The 19,040-nt window shown below is 46.5% G+C and overlaps 1 protein-coding gene across 2 annotated transcripts in view; it reads left to right on the top strand.

The window, feature by feature from the left end:
* LOC121620433 (RNA binding protein fox-1 homolog 3-like) overlaps nucleotides 1–17,289 on the top strand; it is a 29,446-nt gene extending 12,157 nt beyond the window's left edge. For both annotated transcript variants that reach the window (XM_041956472.1, XM_041956471.1), the window contains 8 exons: nucleotides 2,345–2,437; nucleotides 3,203–3,263; nucleotides 3,354–3,407; nucleotides 8,566–8,698; nucleotides 9,789–9,828; nucleotides 12,188–12,246; nucleotides 14,937–15,015; nucleotides 17,137–17,289. In XM_041956472.1, the coding sequence (XP_041812406.1) occupies nucleotides 2,345–2,437; nucleotides 3,203–3,263; nucleotides 3,354–3,407; nucleotides 8,566–8,698; nucleotides 9,789–9,828; nucleotides 12,188–12,246; nucleotides 14,937–15,015; nucleotides 17,137–17,181 (564 nt within the window). In that variant the 3' untranslated portion in view covers nucleotides 17,182–17,289. The remainder of the gene's footprint in view (nucleotides 1–2,344; nucleotides 2,438–3,202; nucleotides 3,264–3,353; nucleotides 3,408–8,565; nucleotides 8,699–9,788; nucleotides 9,829–12,187; nucleotides 12,247–14,936; nucleotides 15,016–17,136) is intronic.
* The last annotated feature ends 1,751 nt before the right edge of the window (nucleotides 17,290–19,040 follow it).

Here is a 19,040-nt window from a genome sequence, read left to right as displayed (position 1 = left end):
TGTTTTCAGATATACTCTAATTCAGGATGAGAATAAAGCTCTCTGGGATGTTTTGTGAATAAATACAGTTCAGTTAGAAGAAACCTGAAGGCTAATCCTGCTCTCACCTCACATTTCAAGCTTTGGACAAACAGGACGTCATCGGTTTGCCGTCTGGAAGCTTTTACCTGTTCAATTAAAGCCCCGATCCAAGAGCCTGCTGTTATTCTAGCTTTTTCTTATTGTCAACAAATCCCATGAAAAGACCAATACCAACAAAGTGTTGGTCTCAGCACTGACCGACTTCCCCGCTCTCAGCTCGAAGCCCATTGGTTCCGACTGAGGATGCAGTTTGTTTTTTTTTTTAAATGGCTCATTAATTTCCTGAGCAGCTGGTCTCAGTAATTTTCAGTAAATGTTACGGAAACACAACTAGACTGTGTTGCTGTTGGGGACTATTTTTATTGGCGGATTACTCTGAGTGTCTTGACTCACTCCCACATTCGCCGTCCTACAGCCGGATGGAGGAAGAACGTAGTCTGGTTTTTGGTCTTTTCATGATGTGCTGATTGAGCCTTAATGTTTCAGGTCAGGTGTACAGAAAACCTGAAATAATAATCTTAAACTCTTTAAGCGTCTTTCTTGCACCGCTGTCATCATGTCATCGTGTGCATGCATTTCAAAGCTAAACCGAGAACACAGAGAAGCCACCAGACCGCCGCTGCGTAGCTGCAGTATCAGTCTCCGACCCACCCACCATGGACAGGTTAAGCTCGCGGTGGTGTGAACAGCCGAGTGCTACTCATCCAGCTGTTCATTTAATAGAGTGTACTAAGCTCCAGAGCTTTCCATTCATAAAGGAGACAGGATCCCTGGCTGGGTGTTGAGGCATGAATACTATTGATTCCCATTCATACCTGGGAGTATTTTGGGCTCCAGTACAGGCATGCAGGGAGCGCTGCAACCAGGCGACGCTGCTGCAACTCAGCCCCCTCCGCTAGACAAGATTGAGCACCGGATAAACCTGCCTCCTCCGCCGTAACAAGCATTTATTGTTTGTGCCCTACAAAGCCATTACCCATGATGCCTCGCTCTCTCCCGCACCCTGTGTGCTACATAATGAACCTACCAGGCCATTAATAAACAATCTATTTCCTATGAAGCTTTGGCAATTTGCATTCAATATGTTTGTCTCCTTTGAAAAATGGTGGCTCCACTCTCCCCTCTTGTAAGCTAATTATTTGTGCATGATAAAAAAAAGATAGAGGGGGTAACCACAGTCGGGTGAATGTCCAAAGGATTAATTTTGCCCTCAATTCCTTTTTTGAATTTATTTCTTTATCTCTCTTTCCCCAAGGACAGGTCCCGTGTTATTTATGCTAGGAATAGCAGCCTGGAGATCCAGTGTATGCATACGAGATCACGCCGCTCGCCATCTCTCACATGTATTACATCCTCAAGCAATTATCAGTCAGCGCCGGCCATGCTCCCTCTTCCCCTGCCCATACCTCCATACGTATATATAGAAACCAAAGGAATGGGACTTGTTTGGCCAGCATATCTTAATGGTTCCGCTATAGAGCTCAGGTCCAGTATCCCAGTCCACATAACTCAAGGAAGTGACAAACCCCCCCAGGGGAGCCAGGGAGACAGAGAGTTGGGGGGAGGGGGATGGAAATGAGAGGTTGGGTATATTTTGGTCGGGGTTTAAAGTCAATATCCTCGCTCTTCTCTATCGCAGGCGATGGCATTTGCGGTGACACCATTCACTTTTTTGCATCAATGGGCCGGTGTAATTTCGCCTCCATAAAAACGTCTCCTTATTACGCCGGTGAATTAGGAAATAGTCAGAGATCAATTTAACATCCCTCTTTGGAGGATTCACACTCCTTCTCCCCGTTGCCCACGTCTTCAAAGGGAGGCGAGGCCGTCTGAGCGGCCGCGCTGGCGAAGTTGTGTAGATAATTATACGACTATTATGGCAGCTAACGCAGTGTTTTGCATCCGGCGCTTCCTGACATTCACCCGTGGCACCGGCGCTGTGCTGTTTAATTGGGTAAAGCAGGCAGGTTTGTTGGTGTTGCCGTGTGAGGTCATGTCACCGTTATCCTCTCCTCCTCGGATCTCTCTGTTTGCTGTTTCCTGACGCCTCACTAACTGCCTCTAATTAATCTGGCTGCTTACAACTCGACTCTGCCGCCGCCGCTGCTGCTCACCTACTCCTGTCTTCTCACCTCTCTTTCCCTTCTCTCCTCCCTCCCCCTTTCTTTCTCCTCTGTGTGTGTGTGTGTGTGTGAATGTGTGTGTGTGTGTGTGTGTCCATCCTTTCCTTTTTCTCTACTGGTGGCTAACGTGGCGCTCTCAGGGCTTTGGGTTTGTAACTTTTGAAACAAGCACAGATGCTGATCGTGCACGGGAGAAACTAAACGGTACAATCGTAGAGGGACGCAAAATAGAGGTGCTTTCATTTTTTTCCCTTCTCCCCATCTTTCTCTACTTCCTGCCTGCCGCCTCCTGAACTTATAAACCCATGCATTAGCATGTGGCTGCAACTGTGTGTGTGTGTGTGTGTGTGCATCCCTGAGTGTACGTGTGCCTGGATGCATGCATGCATAATGGTGCGTATAACCTGTTCTCAGTAGAATGCGGGATCCATACATGTCAACCCGGACACGCCAGTTGTCCATCATTACCTGACAATGCAGAATGAATGCATGCCATCATCCTCTGGATTCCTGTCAGATCTGAGAAGACCTGCACTCCCCTGTCACCATCGTTTAGTGTTGCCTGCTCTAATTCTGCTCTTGTTTACGACGAGCCGAGCCCCCGCTCAGTCATTCTCATCAGGTCAATAGAAGAAAATCAAAGCACTGTCTGTGTTTTTCTTTTGGAATCCATTTGTTTATCCAACCAATTACTGAATTTGGAGGATGTTCTTTTTTTTTATTCATACCTGTGGGTAATTGGTGCATGCTTTCCCCCTCTTTCCAGTAATTTAATAATCTGTAAGAGAATTGAAATGATGAATAAATTCATGACCGGGTGAACCCAAACTCAATCACACCAAAGTGCTACAAACATTTACATAATCATTTATTTATTTATCTATTATTTTATGAATTTGCCTTTAGTCGTCTTGGTTTGCTGCTTGCTTTTGGCCCATCCTGGATAGGAAATGTGAAGGTCAGCGATAACAGGCCCTGTGTTTCGTTGCTCTGAACAGGTGAACAACGCAACAGCACGAGTGATGACAAACAAAAAAGTGGCCAACCCATACACGAATGGTGAGTGCCAAACCGTATGATAAAAGCTAGACATAATAACGTTGCCATGGAGTTGTTGTTGTCAGTTGAGTTTGTGCCTTTGTTCACCAGGCTGGAAGCTGAATCCAGTGGTGGGAGCTGTCTACGGTCCTGAACTGTACGCTGGTAAGAGATGTTCAAATCCTGAGTGATTTTCTCTCTGCCTTCCACCGCATGCACTCCGCTGTACCTGAGGCCACTATCGGCCGCGGCCAATCCCAATCTGACCCCTGAATTTCTACAATCGGGCTCATCCTGAACCTACTGAACATGAAATTCCCCTCAAATCAAAGTGAATCTGAGAGCGGCCCAGATAAGCAGTGGATGATCCAAGCCTCTCTGAGTGGCTGAGGGAGCCTGAGCCATTGTTTGCACGGTGTGCAACTGTAGAGCTGAAAAAAAATGATTTCAAGAGCAAGCGCCCCTGCAACTGTTATCAGATTGTGGAGGCTGCTGCTGTGGATGGATTTGCCAAGTGCGCCAGATTGACTTTTACAGAGCTAACCGAATAAGGGAGATTGAGTGAGCGATATTGTTGGCACCTACCCTGTCGAAGGCCGCTATTCCTTCTGGTCTCAGTAATGGAGGAATGAGATGAGCTCAGTGGGGTTTTCCCTATCTCTCTCTGCCTCGACATGCCAGCTTTATTGCTGTATGTTATATGAACCCTTTGCATTTTAATGAGGGGGAAATGGTACTATTTCATTTGGAAGAAGTGCTGAGCACATCGCGCCACTTTAACGGCTTTCCTTTCTGCTCATTAGACTAAAATCTGTTCGTTCCCCGGACAGCTTTACGGCGAACCTCTAAATAACTGTCCATGACAGAAAGCAGTCATCTATCATTTTTATTTCATCCCCAACCCCTCACCCTCGCCGCGCCTCCTCCCCTGCCTCCCACACACCTCCTCCTCCTCCTACCCCCCCAACACTCCCTTGATTTCGACATCTCCTCCTGATAATTATATGCACACACAAACACACGCACACATCCCTCTGTAGGTGCACGCACACGCTCAAACACACGCATGAAGTCAGCGTCAGGCGGAATTTTCACTAAATTAAAAATCTGGACATTAAGTAAGTCTTAACTCATCAACAATCACTTCACTGACCTACATACACAACAGCCCCCCCTGCCCTGTTTTTACACTCAGACCAAAGCATTCCAGCATACAGAAATAGATAACCTATGTAGAACACAGACACTAATACATGTCCCCTCTTTCATGCGCACTTTCCTCATTTTACACTCACACACACTCTCACACACACACACACACACACACACTTCCCAAATCATCTCATAAATCAGAGGGAGTGTGGTCCACCACTCCAGGCAGGGGAAGCAGGAGGGGTTGGGTGATTTATTGGCTGCTAATTTTTCAAGTCGTCTTGACATGGCACTGGAGTTTGCCAAGCCTAAACGACAACATATGCTTGCCAGCTGGGAAGATGGGAAACATAAATAAGAGATACATTTTTGAAACAAAACCGCCCTGATGAGCAGCAAAAGGCCGTTTTAGTGCTTTAAAAAAAAAAAAAGGGAAAACTCTGACCATGCCTTTGACTGTGACGTGCCTCCCCTCCCCGAGAACAAAACAAGAGTCAGGTTGGCGGGATTCAGGATGTATTCCAAAATCATTATAGCTACAGTTAATATACTTTTGGTGGGAGTAAAATGGGATATAAAGGCGATTAATCACTGTTTATCAGTCCTCATTTCTGTGCGGGAGATCAGTGAAATTGGGAGCCATAAATCCTGGCTCGGTGACAGCACACTTCGTCTCCATTCGTCCTGGCGCTACAGGTTTATTGTCCTCAAAACCCATTCAGGAGAATGACGGATGAGAGCCTCATGCCGGCTTCTCGCTCTTAACCTCTTCCAGGGTAGATTGGCCCCTCCTACTGACGGAGGAGGGGGGGTGGGGAGCGCTTGGTAGGGTACAGGCAGGCGGCGCCAACCCCGAGCCCATGTCCTCTGTTGCCACCTAACACCCAAACCTCCCCCAGAGCCCTGATGGAGGGAGGAGGGGGTCGCGGTCCAGGAAAGAGGAGCAAGGTGATTGGGTTCGCAGTCAAATGGAGGGATTGGCAATAAAACATGGCAGTGGCACAAATCATGGTGTGTGGCAGCTGGTAGGCTTCCAGTGTCTGTGCTCACCTTTACGGTGCGCTGATCTGGCTTACATGAAAACTTTTGTAGAGCAAACCCCAGAATCTGTGATGGTGAACAACATCTCGTTTTGTCCTGAGACATTCAGTTTACTGTCTTAGAGGAGTGAATATAATATTCACATTTAAGGAGCCGCAATCAGAGAATTTTTACTTTTTTTTCTTAACAAATTACTCAAACCAATTAATCAATTATTTAATAGTTGACAATTAATGAATGAATTGTCGCAGCTGTAGTATGTTGTTTGTGGGTTTCTACATATGTGAAGGATATGTTCATCTATACGCACAGATGTATCTGTGATTAAAATATGGATTAGTGGTAATTGTTTTTTAATTGACACGTATTTTCTTACTTTTTCACTCTTTTATATACGATAATGAAACAGTTGCAGGTATTAATATTAAATGCAAAACATGGACAAATGTAATTTAATCAAAAAGGAAAACATTCAGACGCAGATCTGCATAAAACAGAGTTACCTCATTTAACAATAATTGGCAAACTTTTCTGGGTTATTCCTCGTGTGGGATATTTTCAGCACCATGGACAGCTGCCACTTAGAAATCCCCTCATATGGCCAGTTCCCTCCGGCTCTCAGAGACACAGCAGTTCATATTTTCTGCTACTAAGGTGGAGTTTTCTTGAGGACTTGTGAAAAGCTACCAGCTGTGTAAATGACAGAAAAGAAAGGCTAATTGCCATCTTAATATATGTAGACAGATCCTTTCATTGTTGGAGTGTACGTTAGGGGGATAATTAAGCTCCAGACTCTTGATTAGATTAAGCTGTTTTTGGTCCCCAGTGCGTGGATTAAGTGCTCATTGCCCGATGTATTTGAGCAGGAAGTATTAGAGAGATCAACCTTGTGGAAAATCAGATCTTTCTTTATGGGAGCCGGTTATGACCCCATCATTGGCACAGAGCTGGATTACCTCAGGTCCAACTGGCTCTGCAGGTATTGAGCTCCTCTCAAGTTGACACATATGACATATGAGGTGCAGCGTGACCCCGCCGCCCTCCAGCGCATAACTCATATTTTCTCCAGCCCCCCTCCCGGAAAAGGTGTTTGACTTTGGTGGCTAGACCAGGTTTGCGCTCTCATACACCGTGGCTGTTGTTGCTTTTCACAGGCTTACCAAGGTGTGACAGTGCCTTTGATTTATGGGTTATTATTGAAGCAGTGTAGCCTATCGCCAACTCATTATAAGTTTACATTCACATACATCACTGCATGCATATTGCATACAAATTTCCAAAAAAGAAAGAAAGAGGCAATTGGACTCTCTGGGGCCCAGAAATAGTAGTGATTTGTTAAGAGGAGGAGAAAAAAAAACACCTCTGAAACTATCAAAGAGGATTGTTTTTGCCCTTTAGCAACTGCGCTCAGATGTCCACTGCTCCAAAAAAAGAGACTAATTTAAATGTCAAGGTCAGCATTATAAATCACTTGGGGGAAAGGGGGCACCCTGCAAGTCCAGGCAGTCTATTGGTACGTTGGCAGCAAACAAAGTGCCATGCACCTTGGTGGGTGCGTGGAGGGGAGCGGGGGGGGGGGGGGGGGGGGGGGCTATATGGGTGTTACCTGGCCAAATGAGAAGCAGAGTTTGAATATGTGAGCGGACCCACTAATGGAGCGTGATGTTAATGGCAGAAGACATTAAACCTGGCTCTCTGTGTTTTTAAAAGCACCACTAATCTGTCTCCCTGTCAGCTTTATTGAAGCAGCGGGGCTAGGGTGTGCATCGTTCATTAGGGTGCTCACTGGCCTCGTCCACCTGCAGGGTTAACGCTGCACACGGCACGGTAACGCCGGGCCGCCGCTCCGCAGGCAGAAACGTACACGCCGCCGATTATATACGAGCCACTATGGATCATCATTGCAGCCTAGTTTATCTGCAACTGCGAGGGACTGCCTGCCGTCGCCTTTGTGGCAGCAGGTTCATCTGAAACACTTGGATACATGTTATTAACCCGTGTTATTCACAAGTGAGCTCCCGCCCGCCCCCACCCAAACAAGACCAGCAGGAGCCTCACTAGTCCCCATCGCAGAGGGATCTCTGACTGGAGAGACTGAAGCGATGTGATAAATTCACCCAAAACGTGTCATGGAAATGAGTAAAATAGAATAAGGTGAGGGGAGGGAGATGAGGGGGCGTTGCTGGGGATGAAGAATAATGGGGATGACTGCGTTGTGATGGACTAGGCATTGGGGGAGGGGGAGAGGGCGAGGACCAGAGGGAAGAGGGATGTGGGGGAATTTCGATTGCTGGAATAGAGGAGGCCAAGTTAATCATGTCTGGAGATCGGTGTTTGTATGCACCTCCACCGCTTGTAATCAGACAGCCACTGGACTGATTGAAGGTTAAGTAGAGAGACGAGGATCACAGCGCCCGTCCTCTAATCTGTGACCGCACACATTTTGTCGCACCGTCACACCAACCCCTGCTACTCACCCCGACGCCTTTCACCCCGACGCCCCGTTTCTGATTCACTGGTAGCCGTCAGCAGAGGACATGCAGCTTTGCGATTGGCCAAAGATGGTCCCAGATGGGTTTCGAGATGGGGGTCACGCTAAGGTTTGGACCTTGGCTGTCCAGCCCATCTGCTCCATTTCCCCTTGGGGAAAGTTCTGAACATCTAGTCGGGTTGTTCAACAACATTCGCCTCCCATTTGACTCTACCCAACACCTAGAAACGCCCTCTACCTCTCCCCCGTCCACCCTCCCACCGTTCTCCTCGCTGCTAGCCCATTGTGTCTAAACTATGCAAAAGCTGTGGTGCGAAACTAGTGGTATTGCATCCATTACCTGCCTATGCTTCAAGGCTGCCCCTCGCCAGGCATCAGGAGAGGATGCGTACAGCAAATGTGGATCCTTGCTGAGTACGGCACAAAGCAGCGAGCTGGGAAAGGGGAGAGTGCTCGATGAGGCGCACCTAGAAAAGATTAAATCTATTGTTTCCTTGTCTTCCCCATAATGCATTCTGTCATAGGGAAAGCAGTGCCACACGTCTCTCTTTAATGTATTCTGTCATAAGGTAAGCAATGCCAAGTCGAGGATGTTCTCTGAAAGTCATTTTCTCTTCTCTTGTGTGTTTCCTTCCATAGTAACAGGGTTTCCCTACCCTGCCACAGGCGCTACGGTGGCCTATAGGGGTGCCCACTTGCGAGGTCGGGGGCGGGCTGTGTACAACACGTTCCGCACAGCTCCACCACCACCACCAATCCCAGCTTATGGAGCGTGAGTATTGAATCTCCAGAAAACAACACTGAGCGCTGCAGACAGTGCCAGGCTTTTAGTCATGTAGTACGAGTGAGGCTCCAATGTGTGTTTGCATGCTGGCGTCGCACAGACTGCACGTGCATTCAGATTTAGGTGTGTTAGTCATAATTTCACAAGTTCAAAGAAGAGATGTTTATGTGATTACGTCTGAAGACCAGGATTACATCATGCACTGTCAATTATGGAAAACTGTTTAATATCAGAAACAAGTTTAAGTTTGCTTAAATAATACTGGTGGCAGGTTTTGCAGGCCATTCCTTTGTTACTCTTCCTGGTGGGGTCTTTGGGGAGCAGAATCACTGTTTGGTATCTAGGCATATACATGCCCTAACTCTGCTCATCCTTATATGTGTACGTTGTCTGTTGACAAAGGAGGAACTAACAAAGCCACAGGGAGCTGTAGAGAGCTGAGATATGGTATTACTGAGCAGATCTCACTGGACTGTGACCGGGGCCTATGCTGATCTCCTGGCTTTGTGCAGCCCTGCCTCACACTCGTCCGTTATCAGCAGTGGTCTGTGTGGCCGTGGGAGAGGTCTGACGGAGACCGGCCGAGGGCCCAGTATAGCTGTCTATCTGTGATTAGATCAGGATCCGTCTTACTGCAGAGAGACTTGCCGCTGAACCCCGGACTGGAAATCCCACGTCCCCTCTCCCCTCCCTCCCACTCCGGGGCCCTTTGCTACTGATGGCAGCTGGTTGATTTATATAGCAGAGTCATGTGACGGCGCTCCTTCGCTGCCTTCTTTTGTCCTCCCCTCCCCACCAACACCACCACCAACACCAGCAGCCCTCCTGACAACACTGCAGCAACTGGAAAGACAACAATTTTACCAGAGCAGAAAATTGGACGGGGATGTGAAACGGTTGCACTTTTCGCTCTAAAGTGTCATTCATTATTTGTGGTACAGTACGCTAAAGCTGCTAAGAACTGACCCCGCAGACCCACAAATGCTTGAAACAGGAAGAACGTCAAGGGCTGAGATTCAGTAGGGCAGCATGTACAACAAATCAACTGACGCTCCTTTCCTGTCCTCTAATTTCGCAGGGTGGTGTACCAAGATGGCTTCTATGGTGCAGAGATCTATGTAAGTACAGTTGGCTTTTCCTCTCGCCTGCTAAGATGAAACAGAAGTAAAGCAGACAAAAAGCCCAGCCCTGGAGACAAAAACGTGATCTCCTCAGCCCCCAGCGTTCTCCCAGCCTCGCTGCCAAGCCGGCGTCGATTAGGCCTCTGTCTGCTGTGCCAAGAAACCCAACAACAAAATTTAAAACCCCCTCAGCTCCTCCCTCCTCTCCCTCCTCTCTCTTCCTATGATCTCAGACTTTGGCAACGAGGCAGACCCGGGCTCAGTGTCCCGTGTCAAGTTAGGTCACTTCTTACTTTAGATTTGTCTGGGTTTTTGAGGTGGCTTGTCTTCTGCGCCCCCCCTTCTCGCTACCTCTTTCCTTCTCTCTCCTGTTTTGTGTTTGTGTTCACTCAGAGGGTTTGGCTGGGATATCCCTGCCTGCCCCAGGGGGTCTGTGCAGGCCTGAGTGGAGCCGGTTCCTCCCAGCCATCACCATGTGGGAGATAAGAGGAGCGGCAGCAGATAAAGGGATTAGCCGTCCCTCTGGAGCTGTCCGTGCAGGCGGGGTCACATCAGGGGCTGGCCCTGCTGCACGTTGCCCTTGACAGAGAAAAGTATGGCCGCTGTGGAGATAATGCTGAAATTACCACGCTGCCCCACTTTGACATTAGTCCAGACGTTTGTGGGAGGATGTAATTTGTCGCTTTGATTCTGCCGCTTTTTGTGCCGCCGTCTGCCGAGATAGCGAGATGACAGTGGGCACGGCCGCAATGACAGTTGCCTCTCACTTTCACCCTGACGACGGCCAGTGTCTGGGAACGAAATGCTGAACCCGGGTGATATATGGCTTACACACCAGCCCACATGATAGGACTGTATTTCGCTGTTTTTTATTGCGGTGACATCCACCACCGTAGACGAGACCGGGGCGGCTCTGAGTGATACTGTTTGTCTCTCACACTCGCTCAGCCACCTCCAGCTAAGTCCCGCACCCCGATGTCCCTTGACCAAAGCCTGGCCAGGCTGGTCCATCACTCAACCCGTCATGCCAGCCCCTGGTGCTTTACTGCCATTAGTTTTGGCACTGGCCACTGCACTGCTTCAGACTGGCTGAGTGTGCGTGAAGGTCTCGGGTGACCAAGAGGAAGCTGTCCCTTAGCCCTCAGTGTCCTCCACAATCATTCAATGGACACTGGCTCGCCGTTAAAACCAGCCGGTTGGTGCGCGGAAGCTTCCTTTCGGAAGCAGACGAGCTGCTAATCCATCAGCAGAACGGGGAACTGGATGCGTACACGCAGAAATATACGCATTCCCTATATGCATTTGCTAATACATATGCATGCTCCCACCTTCATGTAGAAACACACGAGTGCACACATACATGAATGCACAAACACACACGCCGCACGACAAAATAACAAATGTGCTGCACTGTTGTGTGCAGGATTTGACAATGTGGGAGAGTGATTTATTGGTGCGTGTTTGTTCAGGCTGTTGCTGTAATCAGCACAGTCCCAAGGCATGGCTGTCCCACAGGAAGTCATCTGCCTCGAGTGCAGTGACTTCCTGTCTCTGTGGAAGCCTGGAGGGGAACCGGGGGAGGGAGATTCAATTGCTGTGGCCCCTGACCTGATTTCATGTGCAGCCGTGGCCACGACCATCACACCGTTGCCTCTCTGCGCGGCTCTCCGTCGGACGTCTTTCCCCTCGAGTTTAAAAATGAATGAAAACATGCATTATTAAAAGCCACCTATCCACCGTATGGACGCAGATGGGCACACACTCCACTGGCACTAATAGAAAAACAGTGGGAGAACAGCTTCATTTTTCAAAGAGAGTAATAGCAGCACTCCACAATGAGGTCTTTAATTCCTTCCCCACTCTGGCAAATGAATACAGCGGTCCTGACTCCCCAATGGTCCAACCGTCTTCCGCCTTCTTACTTCATTTGTGAGCCAGGGGGGTCGTGTAAAGGAAAAAAGGGGCTCTTCAATAATGAAGCAGCAGAACCTCAATCTAAAAGAGGGCTGAATTTGGGGAGCTGGCTCACGTGGCCTCTGTTATGCTGTCACTGCTACCTGGATGAGCCACTAGTGTGATGAAGGCTCGCTCCCCCCGAATGTGCTGCCTCTCGGAACATCACTCATTGCCCTGTTGCCACCACTTGCCTCATACGCCATACATCAAACAGCACCCTCTGGTGTCTGAAAGGCAGCCTGCAGTTGGGGAAAGTGAGCAATCCTGTGCAGTGGCATTTAATTATTACGGCAATTTCGAGCTCTCGGCGCGTATTGTTGTTTCCTTGTGTCTCTGAGATCTAACCTTTCTCTGTGCAGGTTGAGCTTCATCATTGATTAACACTGTGGTGTTTTTACAGGGTGGCTATGCAGCATACAGATTTGCCCAGCCCACCACCACCGCTGCTTACAGTGACAGGTGAGCATCCCTCCCCATCCACTCTTTCATCTTTTTATTAAAGGGCTGCACTGAGAGAGTTGTACCATTATGTTGTACAAAGATTACTGAGTGTAGAAAGTGTTGCATGCTTCAGCAGTTCCAGATTGTCCAGATTCAGCCAACCCTGAAATACGTAATTAGATTAATGTATCTTTAATTTCTGGCTACATTTTGTTATTTTTTGGGTGGGTGTTTCTCTTATTTCCATCAAACGTGAACAATGTGATGTCACGATTTTCAGCACAGCTCAAATGCAATTTCGCAGAACAGGAAAAAAATGTAAAATCCAAACAGCACGAGCCTCTTTCTTAAGCTGATATTTTGCACGTGTTCAAGAAAACAGAGAATCCGCCGCAGAGCAGGCAGAGATTGCATTTTTTTTCCCATCAGCAGGAGGCAGAAGAAACAGAACGTGATGCTGATAGAGCACACGTTGAGTTCAGAGCAAGATGATAGGCACGTCCACGTTATGTTCGACAAGCTATCTTTGTTAACGTGAACTACGATCTAAAGCAACAAGCTGATCCTGCATGCTCACAAATAGAGGAAATTACTGATTGAAGTAGAAATAGATGAGGAAGATTGGAGGGGAAGGAAAACAGACTTCAACAGAAGTCTCTGGATGCAGTAAATATCACAGAATGATATCTAACAATGGAGAAGTAGCAAAGGGTGGATTTGTGTTGTAAGTAATTCCTGCATACGTGACGGAGCCGGCGCTGCTTCACCAGCATTTTCTATATTTTCAATATTCTGTGTGGGTTATTTTGGATTTCTGGGTTCTTCCTCTCCAGTTATCTATTAGGCAAACCGCCGTATTCTTTTCCGCCTGTAGCTAAAGAACACAAAAAAAGACTAACCTTGTTGGACTCGATGAGAAAAGCGGTGATATATGTCGTGACTCTCTGCTTGTGATGGGCGAGTGGGTATATCACTGCGGTATTTATGAATGGCCTCAGGTCTGTGGAAGGGAGGCAGGGAGGGAGAGATGGACCGGCAGGAACTCTATCACTTCTGAGTGATGTCACTCCGGTTCAGGTGTGCTCCGTTTGAGGAGGCGTCGCTGATTCATTTCGGCCCCTGAAAGCCGTTGTCAGCCGGGATGTGGGCTGGTTTGGGAATCTAATCTGGGAAGGATTGAGCATGTCACTTGTGATAACGTACACCCTGCCTGAGAGCCTGAAGATCATATCGATAATGTAAGATTTATCAGGCCTCGCCGCAGCTCGAATTATGAGCAGCCGTGCTCGGCGAGAGCAGAAATTGGACAGCAGCTTTTTTTCTCTCAGAGTGATTTAATTCCTGTTTCTCTTGCCTATACTTTTCCCTGAGATTTAATGTAATTCGCCCCCAAGTTGTTTGTTTTGCTTTGTCTGTTTGTTTCCTTTTGAATAAGCGGTCATGCCCATTGGATCAATAGGGGTTTGTCGGTATTGTCTCAGCAATACCTTATCAGACTTAACGGTGGAGCAGTCAGCCAATCATAAAAAGAGGTCACCGGGATTGTGGAAAGCGTGTGAAACCCCTGCAAAATATGAAACATTTATTATCTGAAAAGCCTACAGTGCTCACTGGCTGCATTACCAAAGCCCTTTAAGTAACTAAACAGAGTTCATACCAGAGAGTCTGATGTATCAAAGGGGCCTTGTGAGGAGCCAGTCACATTGTAGAGACCCTGCCGGCTTCCAATCAGCTCTGCTGAGGCTCTGTGACATTGCACCGGGTGGTTTGACCTGCCGGTCGTCAGCAGTGCCACTCTGGTGAGAGTCATTTTGTAGATATATTAGCCTTAGAGGGCCTGTGGGGTTCGGTGCTCACTGAAGATAAGAGGACCACGGAGACTTCCCCTGACCATCTCATGGCACCGGCCTCCTCCCCAAGGAGCCGAGACAGCCTTTCTGATTTCATGTCCTGCTCACTGACCTTGGGTGCTGCTGGACTTAAATGGGCCGAGCCATATTTAGATCTTATATAACTCGATGTAGCTCACGCGAAAGGCATGAGCGCTGTATGTCTTGTTGTCTCCTTTAGGAGAATTTCTTCCTCTCTCCACTTTTTTTTTTTTTTTTTTTATTCCTGGTTGATTTGGTGCCCTCAGTCCTTGGCTGGGTGTGCCTTATCTGCTCCATGCAGACCCTCATTTGCAAGCGAGCATTGAAAAAAAAAAAAGGAAAGTAAATAGAGGAATATGTGAAGTCGAATAAATAAATAAATAAGGCAGACACATCTTGTCCTGTCTCAGAAGGAAATTGGAAGGATTAGTTCCAAACCAGCAACAATGAAAAGACAGGGGCGTGAGCCCAGTGTGCAGCCTGGGTAAACAAGAACAGGGTGAGAGACCAAGCCCTCCAGCACCGACTGTGTTCCCCTGCATCTGTCCCCCCCCCCCCCGCTCCCCCTCGCTCTGCGCTCATTACCTATTCTATCCACCTAATCAAGATGACAATGAAAAGACAAGTATAATTCACCAACCTTTGAACTCGCCTTTTTGAACCACCTTGTATAATGTAGGAAGCCCAGGAGGCCGAGGAGGGAAATAATTGATTGTGTTAGGGACTTGAAAGAGTTGACTTGAGGGGTTGAGCATTAAACAAGCATGCATAAATGTTCTGCTCTCCTCGTCAATGATAGATCAATGACCGTGTTTCTCTGTGCCTCCTGTCGTGCAGCTATGGCAGAGTCTATGCAACAGCAGACCCCTACCACCACACGATTGGCCCTGCCGCCACATACAGTGTGGGGACTATGGTAAGTCTATGAGGCCGCCGGGCGTTTCTGTCTGCTCCCTGTCTGAGACATCACAACACGAGCACACACACGACTCACACTCCAAAATAAAGACCAGAGGCTGCAGCGGCCACTGGTTTTTATTTATGTATTTATTCATCAATCGATTCGGTTTTTGTCATGCTATCTGGCGCACCCTGGTGGAGCTGAGCAGTACTGTAAAACCCCGGCATGTGAAAATTGGCTCAGACATTTAGTGCAACAAACTTGTGTTATGCCGCGCAAGCTCACCTCATGCAATATTAATTTGACACAAGTTCCTCCTGAAATGAGAATGAGTGATTACTGCAGCGTGTTTTTTAACACAAACTTTGCATTTTACATAACAACTACATTTCCAAGCTTTCTGTTCATTCTACATCTCTCCGCTCGCTGCAGAGTGAGTTGGACCATCTTTATTTTTTTTTTTCCATTCAGCCAAATCAAACTTGAAGGGATGAAGTTGAATTGTTAATGTCTGTTTTTAGCTAGCTTTTGCAGCTACTGTAACATCAAAGATGAAAAGTGATGATAAATAAAAGAGCATCTTTTTTTGAAACGGAGAGAGCTTCTCTTTGGTTTTGTTTTACGATGATGAGGGGATGGGACCGGCCTCACAGACCAAACCTAGAGATTAAGGACCATCAAACGCATGCAGCAGTGTGCCGTGGGACATATAAAGAGAGCGAGACGGAGAGAGGGAGGGAGTTGTCTCGCCCTCCCCTCCTGCCCACAAGCTCGATGCTTGAGGCGTGCTCTCTGCTTGAGAAATGACTCAAATTTACCATTCCGGCATGCATGCGATTTTTCAACAACGTAAAAAAAAAAAAAAAAGCGTACAGTTCCCCGGTGCAGCTGCTAGCTAAAAGCTTTCATTAATTAAGACATTTCTTTTTCCTCTTCATTTACTTAATTAAAAAATGTGCTTGAATGTTTTTTATTCTTTATTCTTTTTCCTCTAAATTTCCTTCCATTTCTCCGACACTTTGTTCGTCCTCTCGATGAAAGTAGAAGACAGGATTTGGCCCCTAAAAATATCAGAGCTAATGCTGTGTGTGTTGGGAGCTCAGGGAGCTAACGCAGACTCGAGAGGGTGTGTGTGTGTGTGTGTTCGTGTGGTGTTGAACAAATGGCGAGGCTACTGGGAGAAGGGCTGTGCTGAGGCCAACATCGAATAAACTCGTGAGCTAAAGAGAAAGAGACCAGCTTGGTTCCTAATTCTTTAATCATATTTGATTAATGGTTCTCCAGCAGAGAGGAGTCATTTTTGCATTTAAAAGCTATATAATAATTAGTTCCTCTGAGGTTGGAAATTCTCTTTACTCATTTCCAGCATACAGAAGCATCTCATATGGATGAAAGTTTTGTACAAGCAAGAGGGCTCCCCGAAATTAGGCAAAATTAGCCTTTGAAGACATTCACTAGCCTTTGGAGTTTGTCTGAATTCCTAATTGCAGCAGAGCCACCGAAAGATAAGAGGAGAGACTGTGTGATTGTGTGTGTGTGTGCATGTGCAGGTGTGCATGCATAGGCCCACATGCATGCTTTATGTGTGTGTCTGCCCTACATATCTTGAGCATGGTGCTAAATCTAAGGGCTAATATCCTGTGGTGGTTTGGCCCTGCAGAAAGGTGCAGAAACCTCCGCTAGACTTGAAAAGGAGCTGTGATTAAACCTCTCTGAACTCATCCTGCTTAGTTTGAATCTCTGACATTGTTACAGCCTGAAAAGGAATGGCTTTCCTCGAGTAAAAAAGCACAAAGCACGCTATTTTTAAATTAACTGTTTAATGTAATAAGCTAAAGAAAATACACCAGACCAGGTCCAGTGCTTCAATTTATGCAAGGTTTTTTTTTTTTTGCTATGATACTACATAAAAAAATCAATCCACCTTAACTCCAGATAAGCCTGGTCCTAACACACACTCCAGTTATTGGCGTAAATATATCAAACTATCAACCCGCCTCATGATCATTCCCATACGGAAACCGTTACTCCGAAATGAAAATATGGGAAAAGGAAGGAAATTTGTGGACAAAAGAGAAACCGACTAAAGCTGTCACCTGAATACTGATTGGTACTTTTTCATCTTTGATGTTGCAGGCTAGCCTATACAGAGGAGGGTACAGTCGCTTCACTCCCTACTAAAAGAAAGAGAAAAAGCGAGAAAAGACAGAGACATTACCCCAACAAACAAACAAAAAAAAAAACAATCTAAAAAACAAAAAAAGACAAACTCAAAACGAGCGAACACCCGGTCCTAAAAGCTTCCAGGTCCCATGCTGAGCCCCTCCCCTGACACCCTCTCAAGCCGATATTTCTACAACAACCTATTTGATGTCATCATTGGTCTGCTCTTGTTTTGTATTCATTTTGTGCTTTTGGTTTTCTTTTGGAAAGTTTTATGCACATGTGCATTATCTTGATTGCTGTATATGGGTGCTGTGTCACCATAACCAATGTGAGCCTCCTGCAGCACGCATGATGCATGCTCAGAGGTGTGTGTATGCAGCCGCTGTCATCTGACTAAGAATATACTGGGGCATTTGTATGATACATACAGTACATGACGAAGACGCTAGGCGTGATCAGGTGTGCACCGATCACTGATCCATCACCAGTTTGTTGCTTCCCTAACCTTTACCTTCCATTTAACATGCAGAAACCCAGCTCAGGCCACGCGCTGACGCTGAACATGCCTTGGTGATTCTTAGCTCAAAGACGGCGCTGCTCTGATTGCTTTTGTTTTTCTTTAAACATTGGAGTCCTACTGTTGTGCACTTGCAGTGGAGCGTTACAAGCTGTACTATGTGGTCTGACAGCATGCAGAGTAAAGGGTCATGAGGGTCAGATTTCTGTCGTGGACTCGCAAGGCTCACACTCCAGCCCAGTCTCCTGCAAATTCCTGTACGTTTATATGCAACTATTCTGCACCAGCGGTCGTGTTAAGGGGGAATCGTGTAGCACTTCATTTAACTGCGGCCAAAGGTAAACGCCAAACTGAAAGGGTGCTGGGAGAGCGCATACCTCCACCCAGGCCAACAGGCCACTCTTCTATGATATGCAAATCAACCATTCTACATGTCTAGATACAGTATATTTCCAAATGATTAGGATTTCACATTTGGTTGTGAATAAGAGGGTGATTAGTTGCATGATATGCACATTTTTTACATTTGAAGTTTGATGCGTCGGCTTCCTCAGAGGATCACTGGTTCTACAGTCAACTACTGAACTTAACTACCATCTTCTAGATTTGAAGATGTCAGTATTTATTCTGCCAAGGCCAAATCACCGATCTCGCAATGTTAATGAAAAATGAAAATTAATTCCTGTATCTGCCAGGTTTTTCCTTAGCTCGTGCTTGACCCTTCATGAGTTTCATGAAAATGGGGCCAGAAGTTTTTCAAACAAACAGACTGAAAACATAATTTACATGCCTGAGGTAAAGAACCACGTGCACTTAGCTGCCTAACTGGCTTTACTCTGAAGGTTAGTCCGCTTTCAGAAAATTTCTAAAGCTCGAAAACATTGTAGAAATAATCTACTTTTAAAAGTTGTCACTGAATGTTTTGCAGCTTGTAGGACGATAATTCACTCTGATATGCTGACAGAACTTAAAGAGTTTAGTTTTTGCGTTCGCCTCAGTTCTCTGGTACATTTTGTAGCTGTACTGAGATGCTGTATTGGAATGCATCATATTGGAAGTATTTTGTCCAAAGAAAATAGATTTAAATATGGTAAACACAGCTAAGAACATAATGCATGCCAATGAAACATCAGGACAAATTACATTCTCAGTAGAGACTGCAGCTTGTAAATAGGATTTATGACTGTTGTTCTGGACTAGTGCAATTAGTCAATTAGCTGATTAGTTGATTGCAAGAAAATTGACAGTTTTAATAAAAATGGCCCAAACTTGTTTTACATAATTCCAAACTGAATCTCTTTGGTTTGTTGGTTGACACCTGACGGCCTCCATCATGAACTCCTCCATTCTGAACGAT

The sequence above is a fragment of the Chelmon rostratus genome, chromosome 17 (genome assembly GCF_017976325.1).
Source record: "Chelmon rostratus isolate fCheRos1 chromosome 17, fCheRos1.pri, whole genome shotgun sequence".
Classification (NCBI taxonomy): Eukaryota; Metazoa; Chordata; class Actinopteri; order Chaetodontiformes; family Chaetodontidae; genus Chelmon; species Chelmon rostratus.
Note: the sequence above shows the minus strand (reverse complement) of the source record. Positions and strands in the feature narration are given on the sequence as shown.